The following is a 16,783-nucleotide window of genomic DNA, read 5'->3' as shown; positions in this document are numbered from 1 at the left end:
ACAACTATAAGAACAAAAAATAGTGGAAGTAAACCAATTCAACCTTTCGAACCTTCTCTGCCATTCAGTATGATCGTGGCTGATCTCCTCCTTCTGTTCCACCTTCCCACACTATTCCCATTTTTTTCCATTTATCGGATGTGGGCATTGGTGGCTGAACCAGCATTTATTGCCCATCTCTAATTGCCCTCGAAGGTGGTGGTGAGCTGCCGTCTTAAACTGCTGCATTCCATGTGGTGTAGGTACACCCATGGTGCTGTTAGGGAGGGAGTTCCAGGATTTTGACCCAGCAACAGTGAAGGAACAGCAATAGATTTCACAGTCAGGGTGGTGTGTGGCTTGGAGGCGGGGAATTTCCAGGTGGTGGTGTTCCCCTGTGTCTGTGGCCTTTGTCCTTCTAGATGGTAGTGGCATTGGGTTTGGAAGGTGCTGTCTAAGGAGGCTTGGTGAGTTTCTGCAGTGTGTTTTGTAGATGGCACTCTCTGCTGCCACTGTGTCAGTGGTGGAGGGAGTGAATGTTTGTTAAAGTGCTATCCGTAAAACCTTAATTCCCTGAAGTGAAATAGGGAGGGAAGGATTGATTTGATTGAGAGTGAAGGTAGAAAAGTAAATCACATTTTTAAAAATGTATTTTAGTATTTTGAAAATTTAACTATTTACTAGCTGCAGGAATGAGACTCCACAGTTTTAGTTCACTTTCTGGGATGGTGAAGTTGAGTAGCATGGCAGGAACATAATTATCTTTTTAATGTGGAGGTTTAAGTAGCAACCCTAACTTTATGGCGATGAAGGGGTTGGAGAAGAAGTTTCTTCTGATGTCTATGGCCATCTGAGACATATTAAATTTCCCTTGTGTGACCATAACCAAAGCCTCAGCATTCTGCTGACAGATCAAAAAGTCCAAAAAATGCTAGCCCTAGGGAGCCTGCAATTCTGAACAGAAGAAAATCCAAAATCAAGGCACTTGCCAAGGTGAATAAACCTTGCACAATTATCATCTCCCTAGTTAGAAAATGTAGTCATTATGACTAATGGCAGCTAAAGTCTAAAAGAGATTATATCTGTCTTTTTACTAACTAAAATAGATTGGTCAAATGCAAATTTCATTACTTGATTTTAAAGATATATTTTGCAGACATAAAAATTTAATGAATGTTAACCACAGCAATAGAAGTGCCAGTATCTAATCTAAAAGAAAGTGTTTGTTTTTGCAATAATGCAATTAATTCTACAGTTACCAGTCTCGTACTACAAATTGCATTGCATTGCCTTGTTATAAATTGCAGAGAGCATTGCAGAAGGGTTAGTTCATTTTCAATATGTGACGGTGTCCACGTTTTAAAGTTTTTTTTTTTAACAACCCAGGAGATTCAGCAAGCAACCTGGATATTGTTTAAAATGTGGTTTTGCACTAGACTTGAGCTGTAGCACACCCCATGCAAAGTTAGAGACTACCTACCAAAGATTGAGAGATTACTAAATAGGGTCATAGCTTTTTCTTCAGTGTTTGGGAGTCATCACTGATCTGACCCCCAAGTTATGTTGCCACTCCCATGTCAACATGCACTTAAAAACCATTTTGCATCAATGACTGTGGGTGTATAATAATGAAATTACTTGCCTACAAATAAAAGCGGTGGCTTATATAATTAACACTTCTTAGCATTTTTATGGGGAGGTAAGAAAATTAATGTGTTCAAAAGCAAAATATGGCAAATGCTGGAGATTGAAATAAAAAAGTGCTGGAAAAACTCAACAGGGCTGGCAGCATCTGTAGAGAGAGAAATAGTTAATGTTTTGAGTCTAATATGACTCCTGTTCGGAACAGAAGTTTGAAATTAATACATTGTCACAATGAAAATTGTGTTATTGGAAACTATACAGCCATTTTGTAAAGGCCTGTTGGATGAATCTTGACTGGGAGAGTTAGCAATTAATAATGCATTTTTTTCTGCAAAGAACTTTTGTCCTTGTCTGTTTTGTCATTGATTTGAATAATGTTTACAGAAGTCATCATATTTATGGTCCTTGGTTCCTATTAATGGCCTTGTTGTTTTAGTATTTGTTGGACAATTAAGCACAATGTTACATTTTATTGGTAAAAGGGTTCCTGAGCCCTGTGCAGATCCTTGCCTCTCTCCTTTGCAACTCTGCACCATGGCCAATAAAGTCTTCCCTCCCCTGCTCTACTAGTGACTGTATTTTAGCCCAAACTACAAGTTCAAGTTTGAAGTTCCATGTTCAGAGTATGTTGCTTAATCACCTTGTTCTGTGCTTCTACTCTGCTCTTCTCAGTGGATTAAACCCTATTCAAATTTTCTATCATTACCTTGTGGATTTCTCTGCCATCAGGACTGCTGCTGTGCTCGATTGCTTTGTAAGACTTGAATTTCGTGACTCAGCTCGATCACTCGGTTGCTTCAAGTTTTGATCTGTTTCAGCTTATGGTGCCAGTCCCACCTGCTCAACTTAACTGTCTTGTCAGATTGTGGTTTGGAGAGAAATTCATTTTCTCCTTGGCTGAAGTACTTGATCTCCTCCTTCCGAGTTCTCAGTTTTCCATTCCTGCATTTGGGAATTTTTCATTCTCTGCTGAGCTAATTCTGACCTGTTATTTCGGATCTCCAGCATCTGGAGTGTTTTGCTTCTGATCTGTTCCTGCTTTGCATTCAGCTCTGTTTACTATTGAATAACTTTTGCTTTGCCACTTTTCATGTGCTTCCCATGAATTCTGATGCCACTCATCCTTCACAATAATTATGTTAGCTTTTGCTGGACTGAATTGTAATGGCTCCCATTGCTTTCTCAATTCAATGTGCTCCTTACCTCCCTACAGCTGTTTCTTGGACAAGTTCACCTGCCCCAATTACATTTTTTTTTCTCTTCCTTTACTATTTCAATGGGTTTCATGGTCCTTGGATTTCACCCCCATTGCTCCCTTCAACAATTACATAAATTGTGAACACCAAATGATTGTAGTGGTTCACTGAATTTCCTGTGACCCTATCTGAGCAATGAAAGTATTTATATTAATCATTCCAATAATAATGCCATGGTCTATAAATTTTGGTCTGCATAACTGCAACCACATAGCAAATGGGACCTACCTCGGTATAGGATCCATAGGATCTCCAATGTTGAGCTACTCTTTTTCAGTTGATCAGGACTGCTTATCTGACATCCAGTACTGGAGGAGCAGAAATTTCCAGACAAAACTGAAGCCATTGTCTTTGATCATTGCCACAAACTCTGTTCCCTCACCATCAACTTAACCCCTTTCCTGTCAATTGTCTGAGGCTGAACCAGACTGATGTCATATTTCCAGCCACATTGGCTGCCTGAAATAATGGCAGGGATATTTCCACTTTTGTAACATTGCCTGACTCTGCCCCTGCCTCAGCTCATGTGTTGCTGAAACCCTCATCCACGCTTTTGTTACCCCTATGATTGACTATGCTCAAACATACCTGGCCAGCTTCCCACATTCAATCTTCCATAAACTTGAGGTATCCAAAATTCTACTAATTCTACCATGTCCTAACTCATGCCCTATTCCATTCACTAAGCACTTGCTGACCTACACTGATTCACTGTTAAGCAAGGTCTCAATTTTAAAATTCTCATTCATATATTTTCAAGTTGTTCCGTAGCCTTGCCCTTCCCTAACTCTGTAATCGCCTCCAGCCACAAAACCCTTGTATATTTGTGCTTCAAATCTGATCTCTTGAGCACCCCTGATTTTTAAATTGCTCCTCCATTCCCTCCCAGGATGTGTCGGTGTAAAGGCCCCACTCTGGGCTCAAGTTGTGTACAAAAAGTATACTAGTGTGTTTTTTTTAACCCTTAAGTTTCTGTGTAAACTCATTTGCATATCACAATGTAAAATCTGTCCTGAACCAGTGCAATCAGGCAGCATTTTAGAACACAATTTTTTTGTTTTACTTTTTGAAATGAAGTCCTTGATATATTTGAGTGGTAACTTGATGCAGTTTTAATATAGCTGTAAATAAGTTTATCACAAAATAAACATTTTTAATCAGTGTCCAGTCCTCCCCTTCTAAGTACAGGCAACTTGATTTTAAATAACTGAAAATGATTTTAAGAAGAATACTGCAGAAATATTCTCATTTATATTGGTGTCAGCTTGTCAGCTTCTTAGTAAATTAAAAATATTACTCAATCTTTTAAAGCATACCTATTAGCATATGGACTTTGCATCTAAAAACAAAAAGCTTAATTTTAATACTTGTCTCAGAGGCCTGCAAACGGGACCCAGTAACAGAAACTTGCAATGGTGATCATTTTGATCTGGAGGCGTGGTCAATTTGCAATGTGCTCATTTTAAAAACTGCACAAAAGGCCCAGGAAACTCAGTTTGAGTTGGGTGTAATTTGCTCTTGTAATTCCTAGATCTTTTGAGTGGGTTTGGTTATTTCCTGTGAATTGCCCTGGAAAAATCCAACATTTTGAAAGGATAAATAAATTATTTTCAAAAGCAAATGCAGTTAGCAAAAAATTGAAGGCATGCTTGTCGGATCTGTTAATTGTATGGCGCATTTCAAGCGCATACATTATTTTACTTTTAAATGCCATTCTGTTTTTCTTGAGGGGTTGGGAGGAGGCATCTTTTTTTTAATAGCAAAAGCCCATGTATTAGGTTGCTTGATACTGGGAATTTACAGAATCCACTAAGTAATATAGCACTTTACAGTAACAACACTACATTACTAACCCTTCAAGTTAACTTGTAACAATTACAGTAATTATGGATGTTACAAGTTTCAGTTACTTAGTCACTGCTCTTTCATTGTTCAAACAGAATAGTCATTCACTTGTCACCTCAGCTTCTTGCAATTCAGTATTCAGCAAGCCTTGACTGCCACAGCCAGAATTCTCTCCTGCATAGCAGATCTGGCTGAGTTATTTGTATGTCACGTCATCCTGCAAACAGAGGTTTCTGCTCAGCGTTTTCTTAAGGTGAAGCTATTTTTCTCTAAGCGTGAACTTCAGTTACTACTTAATGTTTGCTGGGCAATACCTCAAACAAATCAAACTTATACATAACATTTGAATCAAAGCAATTAGCTGGGATTTTCTTACAGGAGACTAACCATTATGAAAAGTCAATCTACTGAACAAAAAAGAAAATGCGTTTATGTAGCACTTTAAGACCATGGGATGTCTCAAAGCACGTTACAACCAATTAAGTACTTTTGAAGCGTAAACAAAAAGTGCTGGAAATACTCCGCGTCTAGCTGCATTTCTGGAGAGAGAAACTCGGTTAATATTTTGAGTCAGATTTTGACTCTTCAAACTGAAGGAGGGTAGAATTGTGATGTGTTGCATGCTGTCGAAAGTGGGGGAGGAAGAACAAAAGGGAAGGTTTGGGATTGGGTCGAGGGCAATTACATAGGAAGGTACCCAGAGCCCCAAACACACCTTCCAGGTGAAGCAGTGATTTGTTTGTACTATTTTCAATTTAGCATATTGTATTCACTGCTCACCATGCAGTCGTCTCTACATTGGCGAGACCAAATGTAGATTGGGTGACTGTTTTGTGGAACACCTCAGCTCAGTCCATAAGGATGACTCCGAGCTCCCGGTTATGTGCCATTTTAATTCATCACTTCTCTCTCATGCTCACATTTCTGTCCTTGGCCTGCTGCAGTGTTCCAGTGAAGCTCAATGCAAGCTTGAGAGACAGCACCTCATCTTCCATTTAGATACTTTACAGTCTTCTGGACTCAACATTGAGTTCAACCATGAACTCTGTCCCCCATTTTGATCCTTTTTTTTTTGCATGTGCCGGTTTGAATTTTGTTTTTCATGTTTTTGCTTTCAGACAAAGCTGCTCTTTGAGGATTTACACTCACTTCCGGACTAATGCTTTGTCTCTTTACCACAATCATTACAACTTTCTTTGCCTTTTGTTCCATGACATTTTTGTCATTTAATCTCTCCTGCCTGCTACCCTTTCCCAGACCTTCCCTTATGTTCTTCCTCTACCTCCCGTCACACCTCCCCTCTTCACCCCCCCCCACCAGCATAAACCCATCACATTTCAACCTTCCTTCAGTTCTGAAGATGTCATATTTGACTCAAGACATTAACTCAGTTTCTCTCTCCACAGATGCTGCCAGGACCTGCTGAGTATTACCAGCACTTTGATTATATTTCAGATTTCCAGCATCCGCAGTATTTTACTTTTACGTAGTGTAGTCACTGCAGTTTGGGATTGAGGATGATTTGCTTCCACTTTGGTTCAGTGGGTTCTGAGATGGATGATGTCCAATGTGCGATTGGCAGACTCTGCCAAATGTGGAGCAGGTGGTGCTTAACGGGTTGGGCAGTTGAGGTGTTTGGAAGTTTGTGCACTGTCTCTGACGCGTTGATTTCACCTCTCTGTGCTCCTAATGAAGTCTCTCTGTCTTTGGTTCTTTCCCAAATAAGCTTTCCCCATTTTGGTCGGCCACAAGCCAGGGACTCCCATGAGCTGCTGGGAATGTTTCATCTCTCCGGGACTTTGAGGACATCCCTCTTGGGAGTTTCCTGCTGCAACCGTTTTCCGAGCAGAGCAGTTACTTTGGGAGCCTGGTGTAAGCCATACAACATATGCCCAGTGGAGCTGGTTTTGAGTGATTAGTGCTTTGATGCTAAGACATATTGGCTGCCTCTCCCAAGCCAACATGTGTGCTGCAAAGTCTCTCAAACAGCAATGAGATCATGACCAGGTAATCTGTTTTGTTGTGATCTTGATTGAGGAGTAAATATTGGCCAGAGCACCAGGGATAACCCTCCTGGTCGTCATGGTATAGTGCTCTGTGATCTTTTACAAACACCTGCGCAGACCGAGGAGGCCTCAGTTTAATGTCTTATGCCAAAGACTGGAAGCTATCGGATAGTTAACTTTTTGAAGGGATGCCCATTGAATGAAACTGTTGAACAAACATTTATTTGGTTTTTTAAAAATTGTTTGTTATCATCATGCACAAATGATGGGCTTTATCAACAGATGATTCAAAATTAATTTTGTTAATGTCTTTTCAAAACTAGGCAAGTGGTAGTGTGAATATTATAATACGATAACTGTTTTTGCACTTTAATTGAAGCATTATTACTTTGTTCCAATGTGTCTTTTTCTCCTGCTCCCACTTGTTGTTCTTAGGAACAAGTTCAGGTTCCTGTCTACCATCCTACTCCAAGTCAGACCCGGCTAGCCACTCAACTTACCGAAGAAGAACAGATCAGAATAGCGCAAAGAATAGGCCTCATTCAGCACCTCCCCAAAGGGGTCTATGACCCAGGAAGAGATGGATCAGAAAAGAAAATTAGAGAGTGAGTTTTGAATTTTCATAATTTAAAAATCTCTCTCATAGGTCACTTAATCTCAGCCCAAGGTTGCTGCGTCAAGTAGTTTTTGCTCAATCTATTAGAAGGACACTGCAATTAACCACCTGTACCCCATTTTTAGTACAAAGCCATTCTTAAAAGTATCCCCTTGTGCCAAAAATTGAAAGCCATTGCTAAAATGATTGAACAACTCTTCCTACCTTCCTCTTTCTGTTCCCCTTTAAGAAACGCTGGTAATGCACTGTCTTTGTTTAACATTTACCAGTGCTGTGCTTCAGATTAACCTGTTGAATGCTGATTTTCAGCCCTTGCAGTGTCAAACCTGAGTTAGCTTTTCCCTGTGCAACATTTTAACTTGTGTTTCTGATCTGTTCTAAATTTTAATATTTGTTTTGCATATTTTTTCCTATGGCTCTATCAGCATGGTTTCCATTCTGGAGCTCGGACCCATAAGTTATGATTCATTATCTTTTAGCAGCTATAAAATGTTAAACATAATCATATTGAGAATTTACTGCTTTTCTAATTGTATCATGAATGCTGAAAAAGCACCGTGTGCAAGACAATTTTGTGAAGTTATACAGTAACTTTTTTGTGTGCATTAAACTAATTTGTGTTCTTCTAAGCATTTTTTTTTGCCTTTCAGGTGTGTTATATGTATGATGGACTTTGTTTATGGTGATCCAATTAGGTTTCTTCCATGCATGCATATTTATCATCTGGACTGTATAGATGACTGGCTGATGCGATCCTTTACCTGCCCTTCATGTATGGAACCAGTGGATGCTGCATTGCTTTCTTCATATGAGACCAACTGAGAAGGCTTTGCCTTCTATATCTAGATACCGTGGAAAAAAAATCCTGATCTCTACCATTGAGCCAAAGAGTCAGAGATTTGGAGAACCCTGATTGTATGCGATCATGTACTAAGTACAACACTGACGATAACTCATGACTGCAGTTGTTAAAAACTTGTATGTAATACTTAAATGCTGTTATAAAAAATAAAAGTAATCTACAAAGCCCTGACCACATGTTGTGTATCTTAAAACAAAGATGGCTAATACATTTGAAGTGACCATTAGTTTTGTGACATGAGCACAAAAACCATGATGCAGTGTGCATTTCAAAAGTTTTTGTAAAACATACTCGCATGTTAAAGGAACAGTATCCTCTCTTTGTCATCTTATTACGGCTGTTCATAGTTGTTTTATATTGAATGCATGGAATGCTGTTTTCGCAAGTCGGTGGTTACAAAAGTATCCCATGCAGCACAACTCTCAGGAACAACGGGTGCTTACTTTCTTTTGGTATAAAAGCTATCTGGGGAAACAACTTTTAAAAATAATTTTGAGGCACTCAAACTTTACATCTGTAGCTTAATTTATGTATGCAAATGTACGTTCAGATGCATATGTATGTATGTGTGTGAATGTGAGTGTCTGCCTGTAATTTTTATGCAAATGGTTAGCATTTTTAGTGCCTCAGCCAATGTTTCTAGCACCTCTTTAGCCAAAAGAGCCTCTGCAAAGATGGCATGTTGGGTCTTCAGATTCCTTGATGAAAGAATACTGCAGTAATATATTATCATTTGTGTTCCGCTACCACAAAGTTTATAATTTGCTGGCATGTGAAAGAAGAAATACTGATTCAAGTTATGAAATCTAGTTTTTTGGCCTACTTAAAAGGATACTGTTTCTATACTGCAGTACGTTGTGTTTAGTATTTTGTGGCTTAGTCTTTATCAACAATGATTTGGTGGGATGCTAACATTTTGGTCAGGGTTTTGTTTACAGGAAAACTCTAGGTGCCAGTATAGCAAACAATTTGTGCAGAAGATTAAAATGTTTGTTTACTATTTTTTTGAAGGATTATTTGGCTTCACTTCAACTATGTAGTGGTACTAAATGCATGCGAAGGCAGACTTCATAATACAGTAAGTAATATCTCCCACAGTCCATCAAGCAATGTCAATGCTGATGAAGAGACATATATGCAAATACTGAGCCTATGGACCATTGTCCTGAAAGAAAAATGACTTCCTGTGCAAAAACCTGGGGAGCACACTGCAGATGAGTAGTGAACAAATAAAATTGTTTAATAAAGTTTTGATTCAATGATTGAACTCTCATTTTAAATTTTAATTTTACAACCTGAAAAGGATTATTGGTCCTGTATAAATTTGGCAGTTGTCCGTAAAACATTGAGATCAAAATTCCAATTGCACAGTACTTTTTTCTTTGCATGTGTTAAAACAAAATGGCAGAATATGCAACACAGTATTTATTTGAGTTGGTCAGCTTGTTAGTCAACCTACACCATCCCAACTGAAGTCATAGCACAATTAAAATCTGGCTGCAAGGACAAGGAACAGTGAAGCTTTAGAATATTAGTGGATGAACATTAATCAGAAATTCCGATTGTATCTACCATTAAAGAAATTTGAAAGACAAAAATGCAGTGGATTGGTTGAAGGGGTGTTCTTCATGAAAAGGTACTTGCCAAGCACATTGAGGAAAGGTGATGACTGTGAACCCTTTTCATATGTTGATGTGCAAGTGATAAGATGCAACATTTTAATAAAATTGGCCACTATCATTTCATAAAGTTTGCAGGTAGTTTTTCATGAAAACCGTGCTTTTAAAAACTTTATAAAAAGATCAAATTGTGAATGAAGAAAAACCATATAATTGGACCTGGAGTTTTCCTTTTTTTTAAAAAAAAATCTTTAACACTGGCACAAAGAAGTAGGAATTTAAGCTTTTTTGCACAGTTCTTTTCCATTACAAATGGAACTCATGGCCTTAGGTCTTTTGAAACAATGTCGTGTTATGAGTCAGTCTAGCGTGGTGCTCAAAAAATTGATTCAGGATGCACTTCTGAACATTCTAAAGAATAGTTAGAAAAACTGCATTTGAGAATCAAGTAGTTCCAGTGGTGTGCAGAGGCTCTTGTAAAGGCAGAGATGTATTTTTCAAAATCTTCTTTCACATTTTGCATTCAAGATTCTCAAATTTTTGAGTACTATTAGCTGACTTGCAGGTCTTCCAAACTAATGGAAACTGTGCTCAGATAAATTAATAGGTCGAGGGGAAGTTTGTTTGTTTGTTCAAAGCAGCTTAAAGGCTCTAGCTTTAATGGTTTTGCATTATTTGTGAAATAAGAGGTAAGATTTAAATTCAAACATTTCCTCATGTAACTTGAGGGACACAAGTTGCAATAGATGTTGCTAAGGTTAAGAGCCGTTGGTCTTAAATCAGTGTAAAGGAAGACCTGTGTTTGTGCAATATTTTCAATTGAGAAACCATAGTATTTGCAGCAGTTTCTTTTATGACCATTCCACAAACTTTTTAGTAACTGTACACTTTTATTGTAATTATGTTTAAATTTCAGACTTAGCGTGCACATAGAGATGCACAAATATGTGGGAGTAATCAAGAGTGTTGTGTGTGAAACTGGCAGAACTTTTGAGTGTTCCATTTTATTTATAAGTGGCATATTACACAAATTTATGCAACGATGGTGAGTTGAATAGCCTTTTAGCAGTGGTATGTTTCTAGGCACTTTGTGTTAACAGCTCTAACACAGATTTTGTTTTGATACTATTTCAAAAGACTCTTAATGCTCCAAGCTTGTAAGAATTGGCCTGTCCCCTTGAATGGATCGGTGGCAGCATAGTTTTTCTTTTCCTTATAAATGTTTCACTGTACTTCTGCATCATTCTTCTGGACAATTAATTGGGTGTGGATTTCACTACAGTTTTGCTATGAAAACACCAAACAGGTAATTCGTTCATAAGCAACATGATCATAATGCTTCCCCACCCTGAAAACAATTTTTTAAAAACATTCCTGCCATACCAGTAAAAGCTACACTGAACTAAAGATGTTTTTTTTGTACGTTTCACCTGAGAATCAGGTTTAAGTGTTGAGCTACCGTGAGATTGTGTTCTACTGCCTTTCTTGCCCTACACCACCAGCAAAACGACCATAAGCATTTAAAACTAGTTTCTTTTGCATACTGCCATATGATTCTGAAATTACCCCATAAGAGCACACAAACACATGCATTTCATGTACAGTTAAATACACTCCACTAATTTAGATATTTTATTTGCTTAAAACCAAAGCTTACTGAAAAATAAATGGAGTTGAACACTGCTTTCTTTTGGTCTATTTTTGGCCTGTTGCCACCTTAGCTACAGTTGCTCAGTGGGCTAAGAGTTGAGGCTTTTAGATGTATCCTAGAGTGAAAAAAAAAGATCCACCTTTTTGATTACATTGCGGGGTGGGGGGATAACCTTTTAACCTTCAATTGTGTTAATATTTTAGTTCAAAATATTTGTTTGTCAAGCAGATTATGCCTGCCTACTACTGTGATAACTGTGTAGCCAGTAATTTTAATGAGCTTACTCATGACCTCCTTGACCCTGTTAATCAAAAGACTTTCCTGAGTTAATAGAGAATCTTTGCAAATGTGACATGATAAATTCTTGGACATCAGATTTGGTTGAATGATTTTTGCTTGAAATTACAGAATATTCAAAAGCTGAAAACAAATTTCCTGGCTATATGGTATGAGATATTTCTATGCACATTGTAGGCCATTTTATTGCATTATCTACTCCAACTTGCTGAAATGTAGAACATTGTAAAGTTCTTTACAAGTTGTATAACCAATGTGTTAAATTTGTTCTGGTTTTATTTATTGGTAATCAACTTGTCTCAATAAATATTATGCTTTTTCAATGTTTAGGTTCTTGACGTTTAGAAATATTGATTTTTAAGTTACGGAAGTGTTTTGCTTGATTTTAAACCTCTAGTTAAGTACCTATTTTCTTTTAAAAGTAAAGAACCTTACAGTGCTTTCATTCTGGTGCAAAGAGTACTGGTAAAGTACTGCACAAGACATTCCACTTTCAGCAATGGTTGTAACCATTGCATTTTAGAGGGGTAAAAACATACTTTTATTTCAGTTAGCTTAACTTTTAGTGTCTAACTGTAGATTAGTAATTCAAATTGTATTTATATATAAAGCATTGCACATTCCAGTAAGCTGAGATTTGTGTATAATTATTTATGGGCTTGCTTAAGACAGCAGGTATTAAAAACCACAATACTAAAAAGTCATTTTGAATGGTGTTTTTTTGTAATGTGCCCCTCAACTTAAGATCGTCTCATTGTTATTATTAATTAAGTCTTTTATGACTGCAGCAATTGTAGATCTAACTAGATAGGAGCACCTTGTCTGGTGACATCAAGGATAGCAGGTTGGTGGCTCGGTTAAACCTGTTGTTTCACTTGGAGCCTAGTCAAGTATTTGTATTTATAAGCACCTGTTTTTGCATAACCATTAGTTAGATGACTAAGATGAGTATGAAACCCATAGAATATTTAAAAGATGCAAGTGTATTTATCATTAACAGAGTTGTTGGATTTTGATTTTTTTTGTGGCAGCCAATTTTTTTGAGAATGTGTACAGAAGGCTGTTTTTGAAGCAGACTACAATTGCACATACTACCCTAGGATTAAGGTTCCTGCCCAGGCATTGAGAGAGTAGGCTTAAGAGCCATTAAAGTGGTCAACATTCAGGTTACAGTCTCCAATATAATAGGCTAGAAGTCACATTTACTTTTGAAGGTTGGCGGGGCTATCACATGCAAGGCTCGTGGATTATCTCCAGGCCTTCAGCAGAGGTGCAGCGACCTTCATACTGGTTCACCAGGTGATTGTCTGCATGTACAAATCCATAGTGTATATTGTCAACAAAGTCTGAGATCTTAATTTACCATATGTACGCTGCAGTATGCTGTTAATATCGGAAATACCTGATGGCATTAAGATTGGGCAATAAATTTATTGGCATGAAGGCATGCATTGTTTTGCAGTAATTGAGGTTCAAATTGCAAATGTTTTCCAAACTACTGCACAAGTAACATGCATCACTGTTTTTCATTAATACATTGTGTTCATTTTATTTAAGTTTTCCCTTTCTTTCAATTCACAGTAAGTAAACTTAATTTGAATTGAGGCAACAGAAAATGCTGGAAAAACTTTTTGTTTGTTTTTATTTCAGATTTCCAGCATCTGTAGTATTTTGCTTTTGTATTATTGAATTGAGACATCTTGGCTCTCTGGGTTGTTGGTGGGGGTGGTGCAGATGAGGGGAATGGCCATCAGTCAAGGTGGCATCAGTTGTTAACCAAGGACAATAAAACAAAAAGGGTAAGGTGCATGGCAGCCCATAAGCATGAAATCTTTCTCTAAGGTTTACATTAATCTATAGCAATGTTTTGAGAGTTTCAGCTTTGTTACTTGCAGCCCTTGTGCTTTCACCAAATGCTGCTATTAAGATTAGTATAATTAAGAGCTTGCGATCCAATAAACCTTTTATGGAATTATAGAATGGGTTATAACACAGGAGGAGGACATTTGGTTTGGTTTGTCTTGTCCTTGCTGGCTCTCTGCAAGAGCAAGTTGCCAATCCTACTCCCCTGCCTTTTTCCCATAGCCATGCAACTTTTCTCCAAGGGGAGATGGTGGCACAGTGGTATTGTCATTGGACTAGTAATCTAGAGGCTCAGATTAATGCTCTGGGGACAAGGATTCAAATCGCGCCACAGCAGCTGGCGGAGTTTGAATTCAGTTAATAATCCTGGAATTGAGAAGCTAGTCTCAGTAATAATGACCATAAAACCATTGCTGTAAAAACCCAGCTGATTCACTAATGTCCTGTTAGAGAAGGAAATCTGCCATCCTTACCTGGCCTGCATGTGACTCCAGACCCCTAGCAATGTGGTTGACTCTTAATGGCCCCCTGAAATGGTGTAGCAAGCCACTGGGCTCAAGGGCAATGAGGATGGACAACAAATGTTGACCTTTCCAACGATGCCCACATCCAATGAAAGAAATGTTCCAATTCCCTTTTAAAAGCCATGATTGAATCTGCTTCCATCATATACTCATGGGCAACGCGTTCCAGATCTGACCACTTGTTGCATAAGTACTTTTTCTTCTTGTCTCTGATTATTTTGTCATTCACCTTTAAATCAGTGTCCTCTGGTCTCAGTCCTTTGGCCAATGGGAACAAATGTGCTCTATCTTGACCCATGATGATTTTGAACACCTCTCAAATTTCCTCTCCTCCTCCAAGGAGAACACCTCTCCTCCTGCCAAAGGTTCCCCTTACAATCTATCCATGGAACTGAAGTCCCTTATCCTTGGAACCATTCTCATAATTTTTTTTCTGCGCCTCTTCTAAAACCTTCGTCCTAAAATGTGGTGTCCAGAATTGGACACTCTACTCCAGTTAGAGTCAAACCAGTGTTAAGTAAGTATTCTTCATCATCTTGCTTTGGTAATCTATCTCTATTTAAAAAACCACTTTCTCAACCTGCCACTTTCAACAATTTGAGCACATATACCCCCATCTCTCTTCCTGCACCTGCTTTAGAATTGTAGCATTTATTTTATTATTGCCTCTAGTTCTTTCTACCAAAACGTATCGCTTGTCTTTGCATTAAATTTCATCTGTCACTTGTCTGCCCATTCCACCAGCCTGTGTATGTCCTCTTGAAGTCTATCGCTATTCTCACTGTTGAAATACACTCAAGTTTTTTGTCATATGCACATTTCGAAAGTGTATCCTGTTCACCCAAGTCTAGGTCATTAAGATATATCAAAAAAAGAGGGGGGCTCCTGGTACAGACCCTTGGGAAACCCCACTGTAAACCTTCCTCCACTCTTGGAAAACAAACATTTATTACTGTTTCCTGTCAATTAGCCTCCACCTTCATATTCATGCTGCCACTGTCCCTTTTATTCCACAGGCTTCAATTTGCTGGTAATTTTTTTAAATGCCCTTTGGAAGCCCATGTACAAAACAGGCAGAATTTTCTGAGCCTGCTGGTGGCGGGCGCCATAGGTGGCGTGTGCGGAAAATATGGCAGGACCCACTTGACAACGGTGTGAAGGAAGGTCGCAATCTTCCACTCAGCCTGCTGACAAGCGGGCCGTGTTTCCCGTCATCGGTCGGCAGGGAGTTAATTGTAATACATTAGCATATAATTAAAAAGCCATCCCACCAGGCTCTTGGAACCCTGCTATATCGTCCGTCCACATCAACCGGAAAACACGCCGACGTGTTTCACAGCACGATTGCCTATATGCTGCATTCCAGGCATAGGCAATCGAGGTGGGGGACAGGGTAAGTGAGGGAAGTGGCCACGCATTAGGGACACCTGTATAAACTGACCATGCCTCTGCAACTAAGACATCAGGCACAACCACAGTGATATGATTGGGGTCAGGCTTCTAGCCTGCCTGCCCATGCAAGCATCGCAGAGGCACCAAAGGGCCACCAAACGCTTCATACCTTACCCAACACCACCCCTTCCCCCGGCACAGACCTAGAGTCCTCCACCACTTTATTGGACCATGGAGCAGTTGGACTGCACAAGTTGTACAATCTCGCCAATGCTGGCCATGTAGCAGTCATTGCTGGAGGTGCTCACAACCCCTTCACAATCTCAGCATCTTGGTTTGGAACAGTGTCCCCTATGTCGCAGGTGGACAGGGCAGCCATTCCTGCAGATGACTGAGAACCAGTCTCACCGATGTCTGTGCATGTCTAGGGACCTGATGGCTCACATCTGCCACTTAATGCAGGACTTGGTGCCAAGAGGACATGGAGGGCATCCACTGCCAGTGAGTGTATAAGTGACAGCGCTCAATTTCTATGCCAGTGGTTCCTTTCTGAGCTCCACTGGTGACCTCTGTGGGATTTAACAATCTGCCACCCACAAATGCACCCATGAGGTCACGGATGCCATCTTCATGGCACACAACTTTGTGTATTACACCTGGGACCTGGACAGCCAGAATGCAAGGGCCATTGGATTCACCCTGATCTCGGGATTCCCACAGGTGCAGCATGTGATTGCACTCATGTGGCGCTCAGGTCTCCATCTCTACACTCAGTGGACTTCTTCAACCACAAGGGCTTCCATTCTTTAAACATGCAGCTGGTATGCGGCCACCAGAAACACATCCTGCACGTATGCGCACGGTTTCCAGAAAGTGTGCATGATGCCAATATCCTGAGTCGCTCGCAGATCCCTGCAGTCTTCCAGGGTCCACAGAGGCTGTAGAGTTGGCTCCTTGGGGACGAGGGCTACCCGCATGGCTGATGACACCTGTGTGGCAGCCTCAGACTGCAGCAGAGCGGCGTTATAAGGCTCATGCAGCAGCTCACAACTTGGTGGAGCAGACCATTGGGATGCTGAAGATGCGGTTCCGGCGCCTGGATCAGTCTGGTGGAACCCTGCAATACAGCCCACAGACGGTGTCATGTATTGTTGTCGTCTGCTGCGCTCTTTATAACCTGATGCTGCAACGGGGTGAGGAGCTGGCTGAGGAGGTGATAGAGGTGCTGC

The 16,783-nt window shown here is 39.6% G+C and overlaps 1 protein-coding gene across 2 annotated transcripts in view; it reads left to right on the top strand.

Annotated features, from left to right (window-relative positions):
- The window catches only part of rnf11b (ring finger protein 11b), a 34,262-nt gene extending 22,160 nt beyond the window's left edge, over positions 1-12,102 (top strand). For both annotated transcript variants that reach the window (XM_078561137.1, XM_078561136.1), the window contains 2 exons: positions 7,166-7,335; positions 7,997-12,102. In XM_078561137.1, the coding sequence (XP_078417263.1) occupies positions 7,166-7,335; positions 7,997-8,168 (342 nt within the window). In that variant the 3' untranslated portion in view covers positions 8,169-12,102. The remainder of the gene's footprint in view (positions 1-7,165; positions 7,336-7,996) is intronic.
- Positions 12,103-16,783: the final 4,681 nt, after the last annotated feature.

The sequence above is a fragment of the Cetorhinus maximus genome, chromosome 17, assembly GCF_964194155.1.
Source record: "Cetorhinus maximus chromosome 17, sCetMax3.hap1.1, whole genome shotgun sequence".
Taxonomy (NCBI): domain Eukaryota; kingdom Metazoa; phylum Chordata; class Chondrichthyes; order Lamniformes; family Cetorhinidae; genus Cetorhinus; species Cetorhinus maximus.
The sequence above is the reverse complement of the archived record's forward strand: the minus strand, read 5'-3'. Positions and strand labels throughout refer to the sequence as shown.